The sequence below is a fragment of the Eubalaena glacialis genome, chromosome 1, assembly GCF_028564815.1.
Source record: "Eubalaena glacialis isolate mEubGla1 chromosome 1, mEubGla1.1.hap2.+ XY, whole genome shotgun sequence".
Lineage (NCBI taxonomy): Eukaryota > Metazoa > Chordata > Mammalia > Artiodactyla > Balaenidae > Eubalaena > Eubalaena glacialis.
In genome coordinates this window covers 57,637,088-57,651,361 of record NC_083716.1, presented here as the reverse complement: position 1 = coordinate 57,651,361, position 14,274 = coordinate 57,637,088, and the positions used below count along the sequence as shown (strand labels likewise).

At 41.0% G+C, this 14,274-nt stretch overlaps 1 protein-coding gene across 1 annotated transcript in view; it reads right to left on the bottom strand.

The window, feature by feature from the left end:
• Positions 1–13,822, bottom strand: part of LOC133091208 (DNA-directed RNA polymerase III subunit RPC1-like) — a 30,312-nt gene extending 16,490 nt beyond the window's left edge. The window contains exons 1-5 of the mRNA XM_061190230.1: positions 13,792–13,822; positions 13,248–13,412; positions 10,346–10,518; positions 2,659–2,770; positions 1,546–1,664 (exon numbers count right to left, since the gene is read on the bottom strand). Coding sequence (XP_061046213.1) covers positions 1,546–1,664; positions 2,659–2,770; positions 10,346–10,518; positions 13,248–13,412; positions 13,792–13,822 — 600 coding nt within the window. The remainder of the gene's footprint in view (positions 1–1,545; positions 1,665–2,658; positions 2,771–10,345; positions 10,519–13,247; positions 13,413–13,791) is intronic.
• Positions 13,823–14,274: the final 452 nt, after the last annotated feature.

Below are 14,274 nucleotides of genomic sequence, written 5' to 3'. Positions count from 1 at the left end.
AAGAAAGGTAGGAAAAAAAGAAAAATCTAACAAAAAAGTTCAAGGTCCACAATTCCAAAGCCCATTCAAATCAGAAAATGCCTCAACTTCAGACTATAAATACCCAGCCAATGCACTCTCATGTTTTATGCCCTTTCCTAAAGGAGAAACAATTTAGCCCAGACCATCCTTACCAGAGACAAGGAGGGTGAGGCCCCAGCCAGGGTTGGTGCTGGTGCCACTGGCAGCCAGGTGGCTCGTGACAGAGAAACCAAAGCTTGGGCTGCTACCCCTAGACCAGGGAGGCAGTTACCAACCTCGGTTCAGAGGGCACCCTGCTGACTGTGACAGCTTGCCCCTCCCCTGGGAAACGACTCCTCCCAAGACACCCTTCCTGTGGGCCAGACCTGTCCACCTCCAAAACATAACCGTGTGCTGCTAATGTTTATGGGGATTCATTTTTAGGCTGTTGAAAATATTCTAAAATTAGACTGTGATGATGATCATACAACTCTGTGAACATACTAAGCTGCTGAACTCAACACTTTAAATGGGTGAATATTATGATAAATGAAATGTATCTCAAAAAAAAAAAACCTGCAAAAAGAAACAAACATATATAAAACACCATATGAAATGCCAAATGGCCTTTGATCTGGATAGGTCTGTGTTCCTTGGGGGACAATTCAGATGAGCAGGCTAACCTCCTGCTTCCCTATTTCATTTAAGGGGCAGCTGGCATTTCTAGGCAGGCACCATCTACTCCGAAGTCTAGCACTGGATATCCCTGGTATCTCTTCTAAATTGGTCAGGCTTTGACTCTGAGCCAGATAAGCATAGTCAGGTACCACTCCAGTGACCAGCTGGCTGCCTGACCTCTAGTGATTTCTGATCTTGGGCAGAGAACCTGAGTTGTTCCTGAGGCCGCCTGATACAGAGAATATCTGTCCATTCTCAGTACAGTAGTCCTATCTCCCCAGGAGGGGCTGGACAGAAATCCTACAGTTCCACCGGGCAGGAACAGCTGGGGCATCTCTGCTTCAGTGCGAATAACAGCTGACTCCATCCAGAATTTACTAAGTGACCAAATCTGCTCTAAGTTGTGCTCTGCTGACACTAGTGTCTAGACCACGAGGGCCAATGGAACCCAGAAGTCATTTACAAGCAGAGTTTAAGAATTCCAGAGAGGAAAACTTGGAATTTCCTGGTCGTTTTACATGTTCACTGTTTAAAAATCCTTATACTTTTATGTAAGTGCCCCCCAAGTAAGCATACAGATTGAATGCACATGTATGATAACTACACATTTTGAACACTTAAGGTAAGTTGGATGGGAATCTGAAATCCTCCCTCTTGGTCCAAACTCAAGTTATACAGCTCTGAGTTTAACAAGGCTCCTTCTACAGGACTCAAGTTTGGGTTGCAGAGGGAATAACCCCGAGCGGCCGCCACCCTTATACACCAGCTCCAGGAGCCCCTTGGTTGGCAGCCCCAGAGCTTCCGTGACTCTCTTCTGCACTGCTGAAGGTTGTCCTTCAAAGTTCTGCCTCATCCACTACTGCTTACCTTTGAGTGTTTTTCAAAGTGAGGCAAGGACCTGTTTTCAAAGCCATCTGGCACTCGAGAGCCACTGATGGCTTGCTGTCCGACACAGGCAATCATCTGTGATATGTTAATGAAGGAACCTGGGGAAGCAGGTCAGGAATGTAACATTCATTTACCAAAATGACATTAAATGAAGTGCAAACAGATCTGTGGGATAAAACAGGAATACATGGCACAGCCCCCTATCCTCAACAAGTTCATAGTCTAGGGACAGTAAAAGTCAGAACTAGAATAACACAGGGTAGAGCTGTCAGTAACACAAGAAAGGCCGAGCAGGGCTAGAGCTGCTCAGGGGCGAACGAGCACTTTGGGGTTGGAGGAAAGACTTCCAGGGGAGTCTTCCAGAAGGCAGCGGCAACCAGCTGGACATCTGGAGGACATTATGACTTAGACATAGAAGATGTGGGGGAGGAATTCCAAAGTGGGTGGGAGAGTGGGAAGCAAAGACACAGGATAGGAGTGTAGGGTATGTACCAGGAGCAGGGAGTAGGAGAATATGTGGTGAAAGGCAGCAAGATTAAAGAGATTGGACTATATTCTGGCAAAAATTTACAGAAACAGGAAAAGCAGGAGGTTCTGAATTTGAGTGCAGTATCATGAAACCTAATGCTTTTAGGTTCTGGCTAACTATGACATTTAAGTGTTTTTAATTATCATCAAACACATTATTTTAAAAATCCGCAGGTTTTCTTTCTTTTCTTTAAAAAATAACGTCAAGTTTACTCAAAGCACCCTCAAACTCAGAAACCCACACACATGACCAATAAGTTTCTCCAAAGGGGTTAGACTTCTAAAAATGCAAATAATTAAGTCTCTTTCTCTACGTATTATTTAAAAAACTTCAGGCCCTTATAAACAAAAGGCCTGAAGTTCTTTTTTTTGAAGCGCAGCTTGTGGGATTTTAGTTCCCTGACCAGGGATTGAACCTGGGCCGTGGCAGTGAAAGCCTAGAGTCCTAACCACTGGACCTCCAGGGAATTGCCAGGCCTGAAGTTCTGACTCGCATTTCCTAGAACACAACCAGCCAGCCCACATGCAGCGCAGTGACAGCAGCGGCCGGAGGGGGGCACTCACCTTTAGAGCCACACAGAGCCATGGTGAGGGGGCTGTTGCTCTTATCCAGCTCCCGGAGGCAGGCGCTGCCCGCATGGTCGCGGATCACGGACAGCTCCTTCAGGATCAAAGCCTGGCAGGAGAAAGGGAGATGCGTGGTGGCTCTGTGATTACCAAAGTTCAATGAGACGTTTAAGGAAACGTGAAGAATTTCAGCAAGATGTCAGATTTCAGCAAGATGTCAGCAGATAAAAGGTTTCAGAGCCTTAGAAGACCAAGATGCCCTGTCTCTACAGACTGACATCTTCCACAGGCTGCCATAATCGGTGTGTAAGGAAAAAATGATCAGTAACAAAACCTTAGGAAATTCTTTAAACGGCCAATAAATGTGCTTGCTTGGCTTTGTGTACAGTACCCTATACGGCAATGTATCCGTATATATGTGACTGTACATACTCATGCATGTGTATACTGTGTCTAAACAAGTATAATATCTTATACTTCATAACAAATTATGTAATATGTAGTAAAAGAGAGTTGCTTGTGCTATTTGTAAAATTTGTCTCTCTGCTAAGAACACATTTGAATTACCACCAGTTAAGCATGTTATGGGGTGACTCTATAGGAATATTCTAGTCCATGAGCTCACCCAGATTGTGATCTCTCAACTCACAACTTACAATGCTGAAGCAGTTAGGAGTCATGCTTCCATTAAAAATGAGTGCAGCTGAGGCCTCAAGTAATTTTCTATGTGAGAAACACCCATTTCTCTCTCTCTCTGTTTTTCTTTAAGAGTTAGTGAGATTAAGAATGAGCTAATAAATAAATTTATTTAAAAAAAAAAAAAAGAATGAGCTAAATGCCATCCACCAGAGGGCAGACAGCAGAAGCAAGAAGAACTACAATCCTGCAGCCTGTGGAACAAAAACCACATTCACAGAAAGACAGACAAAATGAAAAGGCAGAGGACTATGTACCAGATGAAGGAACAAGATAAAACCCCAGAAAAACAACTAAATGAAGTGGAGATAGGCAACCTATCAGAAAAAGAATTCAGAATAATGACAGTGAAGATGATCCAGGACCTCGGAAAAAGAATGGAGACAAAGATCGAGAAGATGCAAGAAATGTTTAACAAAGACCTAGAAGAATTAAAGAACAAACACCTGGAAAAATTAAAGAACAAACAAACAAAGATGAACAATACAATAACTGAAATGAGAAATACACTAGAAGGAATCAATAGCAGAATAACTGAGGCAGAAGAACGAATAAATGAACTGAAAGACAAAATGGTGGAAATAATTGCCGAGGAGCAGAATAAAGAATGAAAAGAAATGAAGACAGCCTAAGAGACCTCTGGGACAACATTAAATGCACCAACATTCGCATTATAGGGGTCCCAGAAGGAGAAGAGAGAAAGAAAGGACCCGAGAAAATATTTGAAGAGATTACAGTTGAAAAATTCCCTAACATGGGAAAGGAAATACCCACCCAAGTCCAGGAAGCGCAGAGAGTCCCAGGCAGGATAAACCCAAGGAGAAACACACTGAGACACATAGGAATCAAACTGACAAAAATTAAAGACAAAGAAAAATTATTGAAAGCAACAAGGGAAAAATGACAAATATACAAGGGAACTCCCATAAGGTTAACAGCTGATTTCTCAGCAGAAACTCTACAAGCCAGAAGGGAGTGGCATGATATATTTAAAGTGATGAAAGGGAAGAACCTACAACCAAGATTACTCTAGCCAGCAAGGCTCTCGTACAGATTCAACTGAGAATCAAAAGCTTTACAGACAAGCAAAAGCTAAGAGAATTCAGCACCACCAACCAGCTCTACAACAAATGCTAAAGGAACTTCTCTAAGTGGGAAACACAAGAGGAGAAAAGGACCTACAAAAACAAACCCAAAACAATTAAGAAAACAGTAATAGGAACATACATATTGATAATTACCTTAAATGTGAATGGATTAAATGCTCCCACCAAAAGACACAGGCTCGCTGAATGGACACAAAAACTCGTTGAAAGCAAGGGGATGGAAAAAGATATTCCATGCAAATGGAAATCAAAAGAAAGCTGGAGTAGCAATACTCATATCAGATAAAATAGACTTTAAAATGAAGAATGTTACAAGAGACAAGGAAGGACACTACATAATGATCAAGGGATCAATCCAAAAAGAAGATATAACAATTATAAATATATATGCACCCAACAGAGGAGCACCTCAATACATAAGGCAAATGCTAACAGCTATCAAAGAGGAAACTGACAGTAACACAATAATTCAGGGGGACTTTAACACCTCACTTGCACCAATGGACAGAAAATTAATAAGGAAACACAAGCTTTAAATGATACAAGAGACCAGACAGATTTAATTGATATTAGGAAATTCCATCTGAAAACAGCAGATTACACTTTCTTCTCAAGTGCACACAGAACATTCTCCAGGATAGATCACATCTTGGGTCACAAATCAAGCCTCGGCAAGTTTAAGAAAACTGAAATCATATCAAGCATCTTTTCCGACCACAACGCTATGAGATTAGAAATAAATTACAGGGAAAAAAACATAAAAAACACAAACACATGGAGGCTAAACAATACATTACTAAATGACCAAGACATCACTGAAAAAATCAAAGAGGAATTCAAAAAACACCTAGAGAGAAATGACAAGGAAAACACGACAACCCAAAACCTATGGGATGCAGCAAAAGCAGTTCTAAGAGGGAAGTTTATAGCAATACAATCCTACCTCAAGAAACAAGAATCTCAAACAAACAATCTAACCTTACACCTAAAGGAACTAGAGAAAGAAGAACAAACAAAACCCAAAGTTAGTAGAAGGAAAGAAATCATAAAGATTGGAGCAGAAATAAATGAAATAGAAACAAAGAAAACAATAGCAAAGATCAATAAAACTGAAAGCTGGTTCTTTGAGAAGATAAACAAAATTGATAAACCATTAGCCAGACTCATCAAGAAAAAGAGGAAGAGGACTCAAATCAATAAAATTAGAAATGAAAAAGGAGAAGTTACAACACACACCGCAGAAATACAAAGCATCCTAAGAGACTACTACAAGCAACTCTATGCCAATAAAATGGACAACCTGGAAGAAATGGACAAATTCTTAGAAAGGTATAACCTTCCAAGACTGAGCCAGGAAGAAACAGAAAATATGAACAGACCAATCACAAGTAATGAAATTGAAACTGTGATTAAAAACCTTCCAACAAACAAAAGTCCAGGACCAGGTGGCTTCACAGGTGAATTCTATCAAACATTTAGAGAAGAACTAACACCCATCCTTCTCAAACTCTACCAAAGAATTGCAGAGGAAGGAACACTCCCAGACTCATTCTATGAGGCCACCATCACCCTGATACCAAAACCAGACAAAGACACTACAAAAAAAGAAAATTACAGACCAATATCACTGATGAATATAGATGCAAAAATCCTCAACAAAATACTAGCAAACAGAATCCTACAACACATTAAAAGGATCATACACCATGATCAAGTGGGATTTACCCCAGGGATGCAAGGATTCTTCAATATATGCAAATCAATCAATGTGATACACCATATTAACAAACTGAAGGATAAAAACCATATGATCATCTCAATAGATGCAGAAAAAACTTTTGACAAAATTCAACACCCATTTATGATAAAAACTCTCCAGGGCACAGAGGGAACCTACCTTAACATAATAAAGGCCATGTGTGACAAACCCACAGCAGACATCATTCTCAATGGCGAAAAACTGAAAGCATTTCCTCTAAGTTCAGGAACAAGACAAAGATGTTCACTCTCGCCACCATCAGTCAACATAGCTTTGAAAGTCCTAGCCACAGCAATCAGAGTAGAAAAAGAAATAAAAGGAATACAAATTGGAAAAGAAGAAATAAAACTGTCACTGTTTGCAGATGACATGATACTATACATAGAGAATCCTAAAGATGCCACGGGAAAACGGCTAGAGCTAATCAATGAATTTGGTAAAGTTGCAGGATACAAAATTAATGCACAGAAATCTCTTGCATTCCTATACACTAAGAACAAAAGATTAGGAAGAGAAATTAAGGGAACAATCCCATTCACCATTGCAACAAAAAGAATAAAATACCTAGGAATAAACCTACCTAAGGAGGTAAAAGACCTGTACTCAGAAAACTCTAAGACACTGATGAAAGAAATCAAAGATGACACAAACAGATGGAGAGATATACCATGTTCTTGGATTGGAAGAATCAATATTGTGAAAATGACTATACTACCCAAAGCAATCCACAGAGTCAATGCAATCCCTATCAAATTACCAATGGCATTTTTTACAGAACTAGAACAAAAAATCTTAAAATTTGCATGGAGATAGAAAAGATCCTGAAGAGCCAAAGCAATCTTGAGGGAAAAAAACGGAGCTGGAGGAATCCGACTCTGTGACTTCAGACTATACTACAAAGTTACAGTAATCAAGACGATATGGTACTGGCACAAAAGCAGAAATATAGATCAGTGGAACAGGATAGAAAGCCTAGAGATAAACCCACGCACCTATGGTCAACTAATCTATGACAAAGGAGGCAAGGATATACAATGGAGAAAAGACAGTCTCTTCAATAAGTGGTGCTGGGAAAACTGGACAGCTACATGTAAAAGAATGAAATTAGAACACTCCCTAGGACTGTTCTGGTGGCGCGGTGGTTAAGACTCCGCCTGCCAATGCAGTGGACGTGGGGTTAATCTCTGGTCCGGGAAGATCCCACATGCCGCGGAGCAACTAAGCCTGTGCACCACAACTACCGAGCCTGCGCTCTACAGCCTGCAAGCCACAACTACTGAGCCCGTGTGCCACAACTACTGAACCTGTGCTCTAGCACCCACAAGCCACAACTACTGAAGCCCGTGTGCCTAGAGCCCGTGCTCCGCAACAAGAGAAGCCACTGCAATGAGAAGCCCATGCACCACAACAAAGAGTAGCCCCTACTCGATGCAACTCAAGAAAGCGCGCACACAGCAACAAAGACCCAATGCAGCCAAAAATAAATAAATAAATTTAAAAAAAAAAGAACACTCCCTAACACCATACACAAAAATAAACTCAGAATGGATTAAAGACCTGAATGTAAGACCGGACACTATAAAACTCTTAGAGGAACATATAGGAAGAACACTCTATGACATAAATCACAGCAAGATCTTTTTTGACCCACCCCTTAGAGTAATGGAAATAAAAACAAAAGCAAACAAATGGGACCTAATGAAACTTAAAACCTTCTGCACAGCAAAGCAAACTATAAACAAGATGAAAAGACAACCCTCAGAATGGGAGAAAATATTTGCAAACAAAGCAGCTGACAAAGGATTAATCTCCAAAATATATAAGCAGTTCATGCAGCTCAATATTAAAAAAACAAACAACCCAATCAAAAAATGGGCAGAAGACCTAAACAGACATCTCTCCAAAGAAGACATACAGATGGCCAAGAGGCACATGAAAAGCTGCTCAACATCATTAATTATTAGAGAAATGCAAATCAAAACTACAATGAGGTATCACCTCACACCAGTCAGAATGGGCATCATCAAAAAATCTACAAACAACAAATGCTGGAGAGGGTATGGAGAAAAGGCAACCCTCTCGCACTGTTGGTGGGAATGTAAATTGATACAGCCCCTGTGGAGAACAGTATGGAGGTTCCTTAAAAAATGAAAAATAGAATTTCCATATGACCCAGCAATCCCACTACTGGGCATATACCCAGAGAAAACCATAATTCAAAAAGACACATGCACCCCAATGTTTTTTGCAGCACTACTTAGCCAGGTCATGGAAGCAACCTAAATGTCCACTGACAGATGAATGGATAAAGAAGATATGGTACATATATACAATGGACTATTACTCAGCCATAAAAAGGAAAGAAAGTGGGTCATTTGTAGAGATGTGGATGGACCTAGAGACTGTCATACAGAGTGAAGTAAGTCAGAAAGAGAAAAACAAATATCGTATGCTAACACATATATATGGAATCTAAAAAAAAAAATGGTCATGAAGAACCCAGGGGCAGGACAGGAATAAAGACGCAGACCTACTCGAGAATGGACTTGAGGACACAGGGAGGGGGATGGGTAAGCTGGGACAAAGTGAGACAGTGGCACGTATATATATACACACTACCAAATGTAAAACCGATAGCTAGTGGGAAGCAGCTGCATAGCACAGGGAGGTCAGCTTGGGGCTTTGGGGTGGGATAGGGAGGGTGGGAGAGAGATGCAAGAGGGAGGGGATATGGGGATATATGTATACATATAGCTGATTCACTTTGTTATAAAGCAGAAACTAACACACCATTGTAAAGCAATTATACTCTAATAAAGACGTTAAAAAAAAAAAAGATGTGGTACATATATACAATGGAATATTACTCAGCCATAAAAAAGGAACGAAATTGGGTCATTTGTAGAGACATGGATGGACCTAGAGACTGTAATACAGTGTGAAGTAAGTCAGAAAGAGAAAAATATCATATGTTAACGCATATACGTGGAATCTAGAAAAATGGTACAGATGAACCAGTTTGCAAGACAGAAATAGAGACACAGATGTAGAGAACAAACGTATGGACACCAAGGGGGGAAAGCAGTGTGGGGAGCAGTGGAGGTAGGATGAATTGGGAGATTGGGATTGACATGTATACACTAATTTGTATAAAACAGATAACTAATAAAATGAATTTAAAAGAAAAAAAAAGAATAAGCTAAATGTATGTATAAAATAGATAACTAATAGGGATCTACTGCATAGCACAGGGAACTACTCAATACTCTGTAGTGGCCTATATGAGAGAATAATCTAAAGAAGAGTGGAGATATATATATATATATGTGTATAACTGATTCACTTTGCTGTACACCTGAAACTGACACAACATTGTAAATCAACTATACTCTAATAAAAATTTTAAAAAAAAACAAAAAGAATGAGTTAACTGTGAACACCTCACACAACGCTGCTTTCTGTCTGCTTTAAAAAGTTCATTTCATCAGAAAATTTCTTACTGTTCAAAAAACCTTTCTTGTCTGCTTAGGTGAGTTAAAGCTCTGAGCCCCAGGCTACTGGGGAGGCAGAAGGGAGCCAGGCAAAACCCTGGTGCAGGCGGACTGCTGAGCCAGGCTGCTTCAGGGAATATGCAGGACTCTCAGGCAACTCTGACTCTGCCATGTGCTGGCCCAGTTCTCAGCTAACCTAGCTCCAAATGTGAGAGGGCAGCAGACTGGTATGTGACTCTCAGACAGGAATTAGCCACGCCTCTTTCAAAGACCATCCATTCAGAGAGCTGTGGTGTCAGTCTCTAGTCACAGGATGCTGGAAGTAGGAAGGGCAGAAGCACTGAAGTACCAGGTACAGAAGGGGCCCAAGCGTGATGCTGGAACAAGAGCAGCCCCATGTAGCCAAATGAACAGATGGCCGTGTTTTTACCACCTAGAACAGGAAAGCTGGAAGAGATGTAACAGATCTAACGGGAGGCCCTCCCCGCTTTAGAACACACACAAGCTGCACAGCACGGAGATGGGCTAGAGCCACTGCCTTTCCTTCCCACTCACCTCTGCTCCTTCTCTTCAGGGCCTACAGCGCCACCCAGTGATGAAGTGGCTAAACTGACCCGAAGAGCCAGACTCACCTCCAGGGTCTCCTCAGCAGTGCAGCCAGGCTGCTGCTGCAGCTTGCCTGTGTTCAGGGCTTCAATGTACTCATCACATTTTTTGTAGCCAGCATTCAGCAACTCATACTTGGCCTTCAGCAGTCCTTGGCCAGGTGTGACGTCACCAATCCCAATTGAGAATCCACGGTTAGCTGCAGAATAGTTGCCCGGGAGAGCAGGAAGAGAGAGCCACGGATGTTAGTCAACCTGCTGCACAGAAACAAGTTTATACCTTCAGAGAACTTGTTACAACCCAATTAAACAAAATGTTCCTGTATCAGTCTCTAGGTAGTTATGCAAAAATGACTAAGACTCACTAACCCCTCTGAGACCTCACAACCTACAGTGATGTCCCAACTAACTACACTATAAAGCAGACAGCCACTAAATAGTAAGGAGCGCCTGAGAAAGCCAGCTATGGAAAGTGGGCCACCTGACTGCTGGTTCTCAGCATCGCAGAGACCTCTCTGCCCGATTCTCTCTTTCAGAAATTATTATTCCGAAATACAAAGACTAAGAAACAAATGTAAACTGCACCGTTGATGGAACTATACAGTAATCCTAACCCTAATATCTGCCTACGAGAGGCTACTGGCTTAGTAGGGTGGGGAAGGGGATGCCTAAAAGTGGCTGCAGAAAGGAGGGCCACGAGTCTGGAAAGTCTCAGAAACAAAATCCTCAGGTTCTGTGGGAGGTAATGTAGGTGCTGGAAACGGGGAAACCCGGTGGAAAGTTTGGACAGGCATATCTTGTTTTATTGTGCTTCACAGATATAGCGGTTTTTAAAAAATTGAATGTTTGTGGCAACCTTGTGTTGAACAAGTCTAAAAGCACAATTTTTCCAACAGCATCTGCTTACTTTGTGTCTCTGTGTCAAATTTCGGTAATGCTCATAATATTTCAAATGTTTTCATTATTATTATATTTTTTATGGTGATCTGTACTGTGACTACTATGACTGACTGAAGGCTCAAATGATTAGCATTAGCATTAGCTAATTAGCATTAGCATTTTTAGCAATAAAGTATTTTTAATTAAGGTATGTACATTGTTTTTTAAGACACAAGACTATTGCATACTTAACAGACTACAGTATAGTGTAAACAACTTTTGTAACCACTGGGAAACCAAACAGTTCATGTGACTTGCTTGATTGTGGTATTTGCTTTATCGTGGTGGTCTGGAACTGAACCCGCAATGTCTCTGAGGTCTGCCTACAAGAAACAGGCCCCAGATCCTTACCCCTGTGGGAGACAGAGTGATAGAGAAGATGAATTTGGGGATCAAGAATAGGAAGCCTTAAAAAAAAAAAAAAAAAAATTAAAAGAAGGAAAGGAAAAGAAAAGAACTACCAGCAAGGGACTTCCCTGGTGGCGCAGTGGTTAAGAATCCGCCTGCCAATGCAGGGGACACAGGTTCAAGCCCTGGTCCGGGAAGATCCCACATGCTGTGGAGCAACTAAGCCTGTGCGCCACAACTACTGAGCCTGTGCTCTACAGCCTGTGAGCCACAACTACTGAGCCCCCGTGCTACAACTACTGAAGCCCATAAGCCTAGAGCCCGTGCTCCACTACAAGAGAAGCCACCGCAATGAGAAGCCCGTGCACTGCAACGAAGAGTAGCCCCTGCTCGCCACAACTAGAGAAAGTCCATGTGCAGCAATGAAGACCCAATGTAGCCAAAAAAAAAAAAAAAAGAACTACTGGCAAATAAGAACAATGGTTGGAAATTAAATATATGATAGTGAAAAAACTTTTAAAAATCAATGAAGTTGTTAAAAGAAAACTGAATCCAGAAACAAAGAAATGAACAGGGAAAATCAGAGAATCAATCCAAAAACTCTACTAGACAATGAACAGAAATTCAAAAAAGAAAGAACAGAGAAAGTAAAAGGGAGAAAATGATCAGAAAAAGTACAAGAAAATATCCAGAACTGAAGGACACATGTTGCAGATTAAGAGAGCTTATACAGTGCTCAGCGCAATGAGTGACAACAGACCCACTGCAAGGTTGTGTCATTGTGAACTTTCAGAATGCCAGAAACAAAAAGGAGTCTCAAAGCTTCCAGAATAAAAAGACAATTCAGGATAAACAACAAGGTCCTAATGTGTCTAGCACAGGGAACTATATTTAATATCCTGTGATAAATCATAATGAAAAAGAATGTTAAAAAAATAGATGTATGTGTAGAACTGAGTCACTGTGCTGTACGGCAGACTGCCACAACGTTGTAAATCCACTATTGCTTCAATTAAAAAAAAAAAAGACAATTCAAATACAAAAATTTGGGAATAAGAACGGAAATACACTTTACAGCAACCGTTAAAGTTAGAACAGAGTAGAGCAATCCCTTCAAAATTCTCAGGGAAAATAATCTTCAGTCTAGAATTCTACACCCAGACAAAGAGTCAAGTATAAGAGTAGACTAAAGATGTTTTTGGGCATGCAAAAAATCTCCTGGCCTGTGGTATGTTCAAGCAAAGCGTGAGCAAGCAAAGGTAACAGAATAGTTCAAGGATGGTAGAGAAATACTGAGTAACCCGGTAGGGCTGAACCGTGGAAGACCCAGAGGGTGATAGTCTTGCACAGGTACCTTGGAAGCAGCCCATGAAGGACCCTTTATGTAACAACCCTACCTGATGGGCATTAGGGAGCTACTGTAGTTTTTGAGAAGAGATCTGAAAAGCAAATTCAAATTTGCAGCCAAACTAGTCAGTATCAAGTTAATTTCATTAAGAAAAGCATAAATAGTTTAGCCTGGAATAAGTATCCTTTTCTTTGTGTGTGTGTATGTGTGTGGGGCAGGAGGATGAAACAGTAAAAGAAACCCCTGAAACACCAATAACTTCTAGCAATAAAATGAGGATGCTGAGATACTCACACAGGTAGACGGGGGCCAGCCTGGCGAGCCGTGACATCGCATCGGCAGCTTCGTTCTGCCCCCAGTCTCGCAGCAAAATGTAAAAAATATTGTTCTTGGATCCTGATCCCAGCGTTCCTTTGTCCATGCTGCCAGTCATCAGCTCGCTGTTCTGGATAGTGACGTCTGGAAGGAAACAACGATTATGGACTTACACAGACAATTATTTACTACTTTGCCTCATTCCAAAATGAATTTGAGGCAGTTGAGAAAATTTGTTCTCGTATTAAAAGTTAAAGCAGAACAAATAGATATGCCCTTAAAAAAATTTTTTTTTTGAGGGGGAAAAAAAGAGAAATCTAGGAACTTTTGGAAAGCATGAAAGGTCTAGTTAGTTACCCTATAGCCCTAACTCTGAAAGGTACTAGTTGACACTCATTGTCCTTATCTGTGAACTGTGGATGACAGTATCAAGCTCTTGCCATCTTGCTGTCATGGGGATGTTTTGAGCATCAATTCAATCATGTACAACGAAGTGTTGTTTATAAAGCACTTTGTTATTTACCTAAGACACTGAAGACTAACAGTGGCACCATCATGAAAAGCCTAAACAACAAATGAAATTTGTATCTAGAAACAAACAAAACACAATCTAAAACAAGAAGCCAAAATACGTTAAGACCAGAGAGTATATTTTCAAAAGAATGGTTATAAACCTGGGGAAAAAAAATCAGTGCTCTTCAAAACATACAGAGCAGAAGGGGTGAGAGGAGGCTGGCCAGGAGGCAGATCCTAGAGTGGCCACTAAGGCTGTGTGACCTTGGGGTAGTAATTTCCCTCTCACTCTCTTTTATTTATTTATTTATTTATTTATTAATTATTTAGCTGTGCCACACAGCTTGCCGGATCTTAGTTCCCCGACCAGGGATTGAACCCGGGGCCATGGCAGTGAAAGCGCCGAGTCCTAACCACTGGACTGCCAGGGAAGTCCATCTCACTCTCTTTTTTAAAACAGCTTTATTGAGATATCATTCACACACCTTACAAT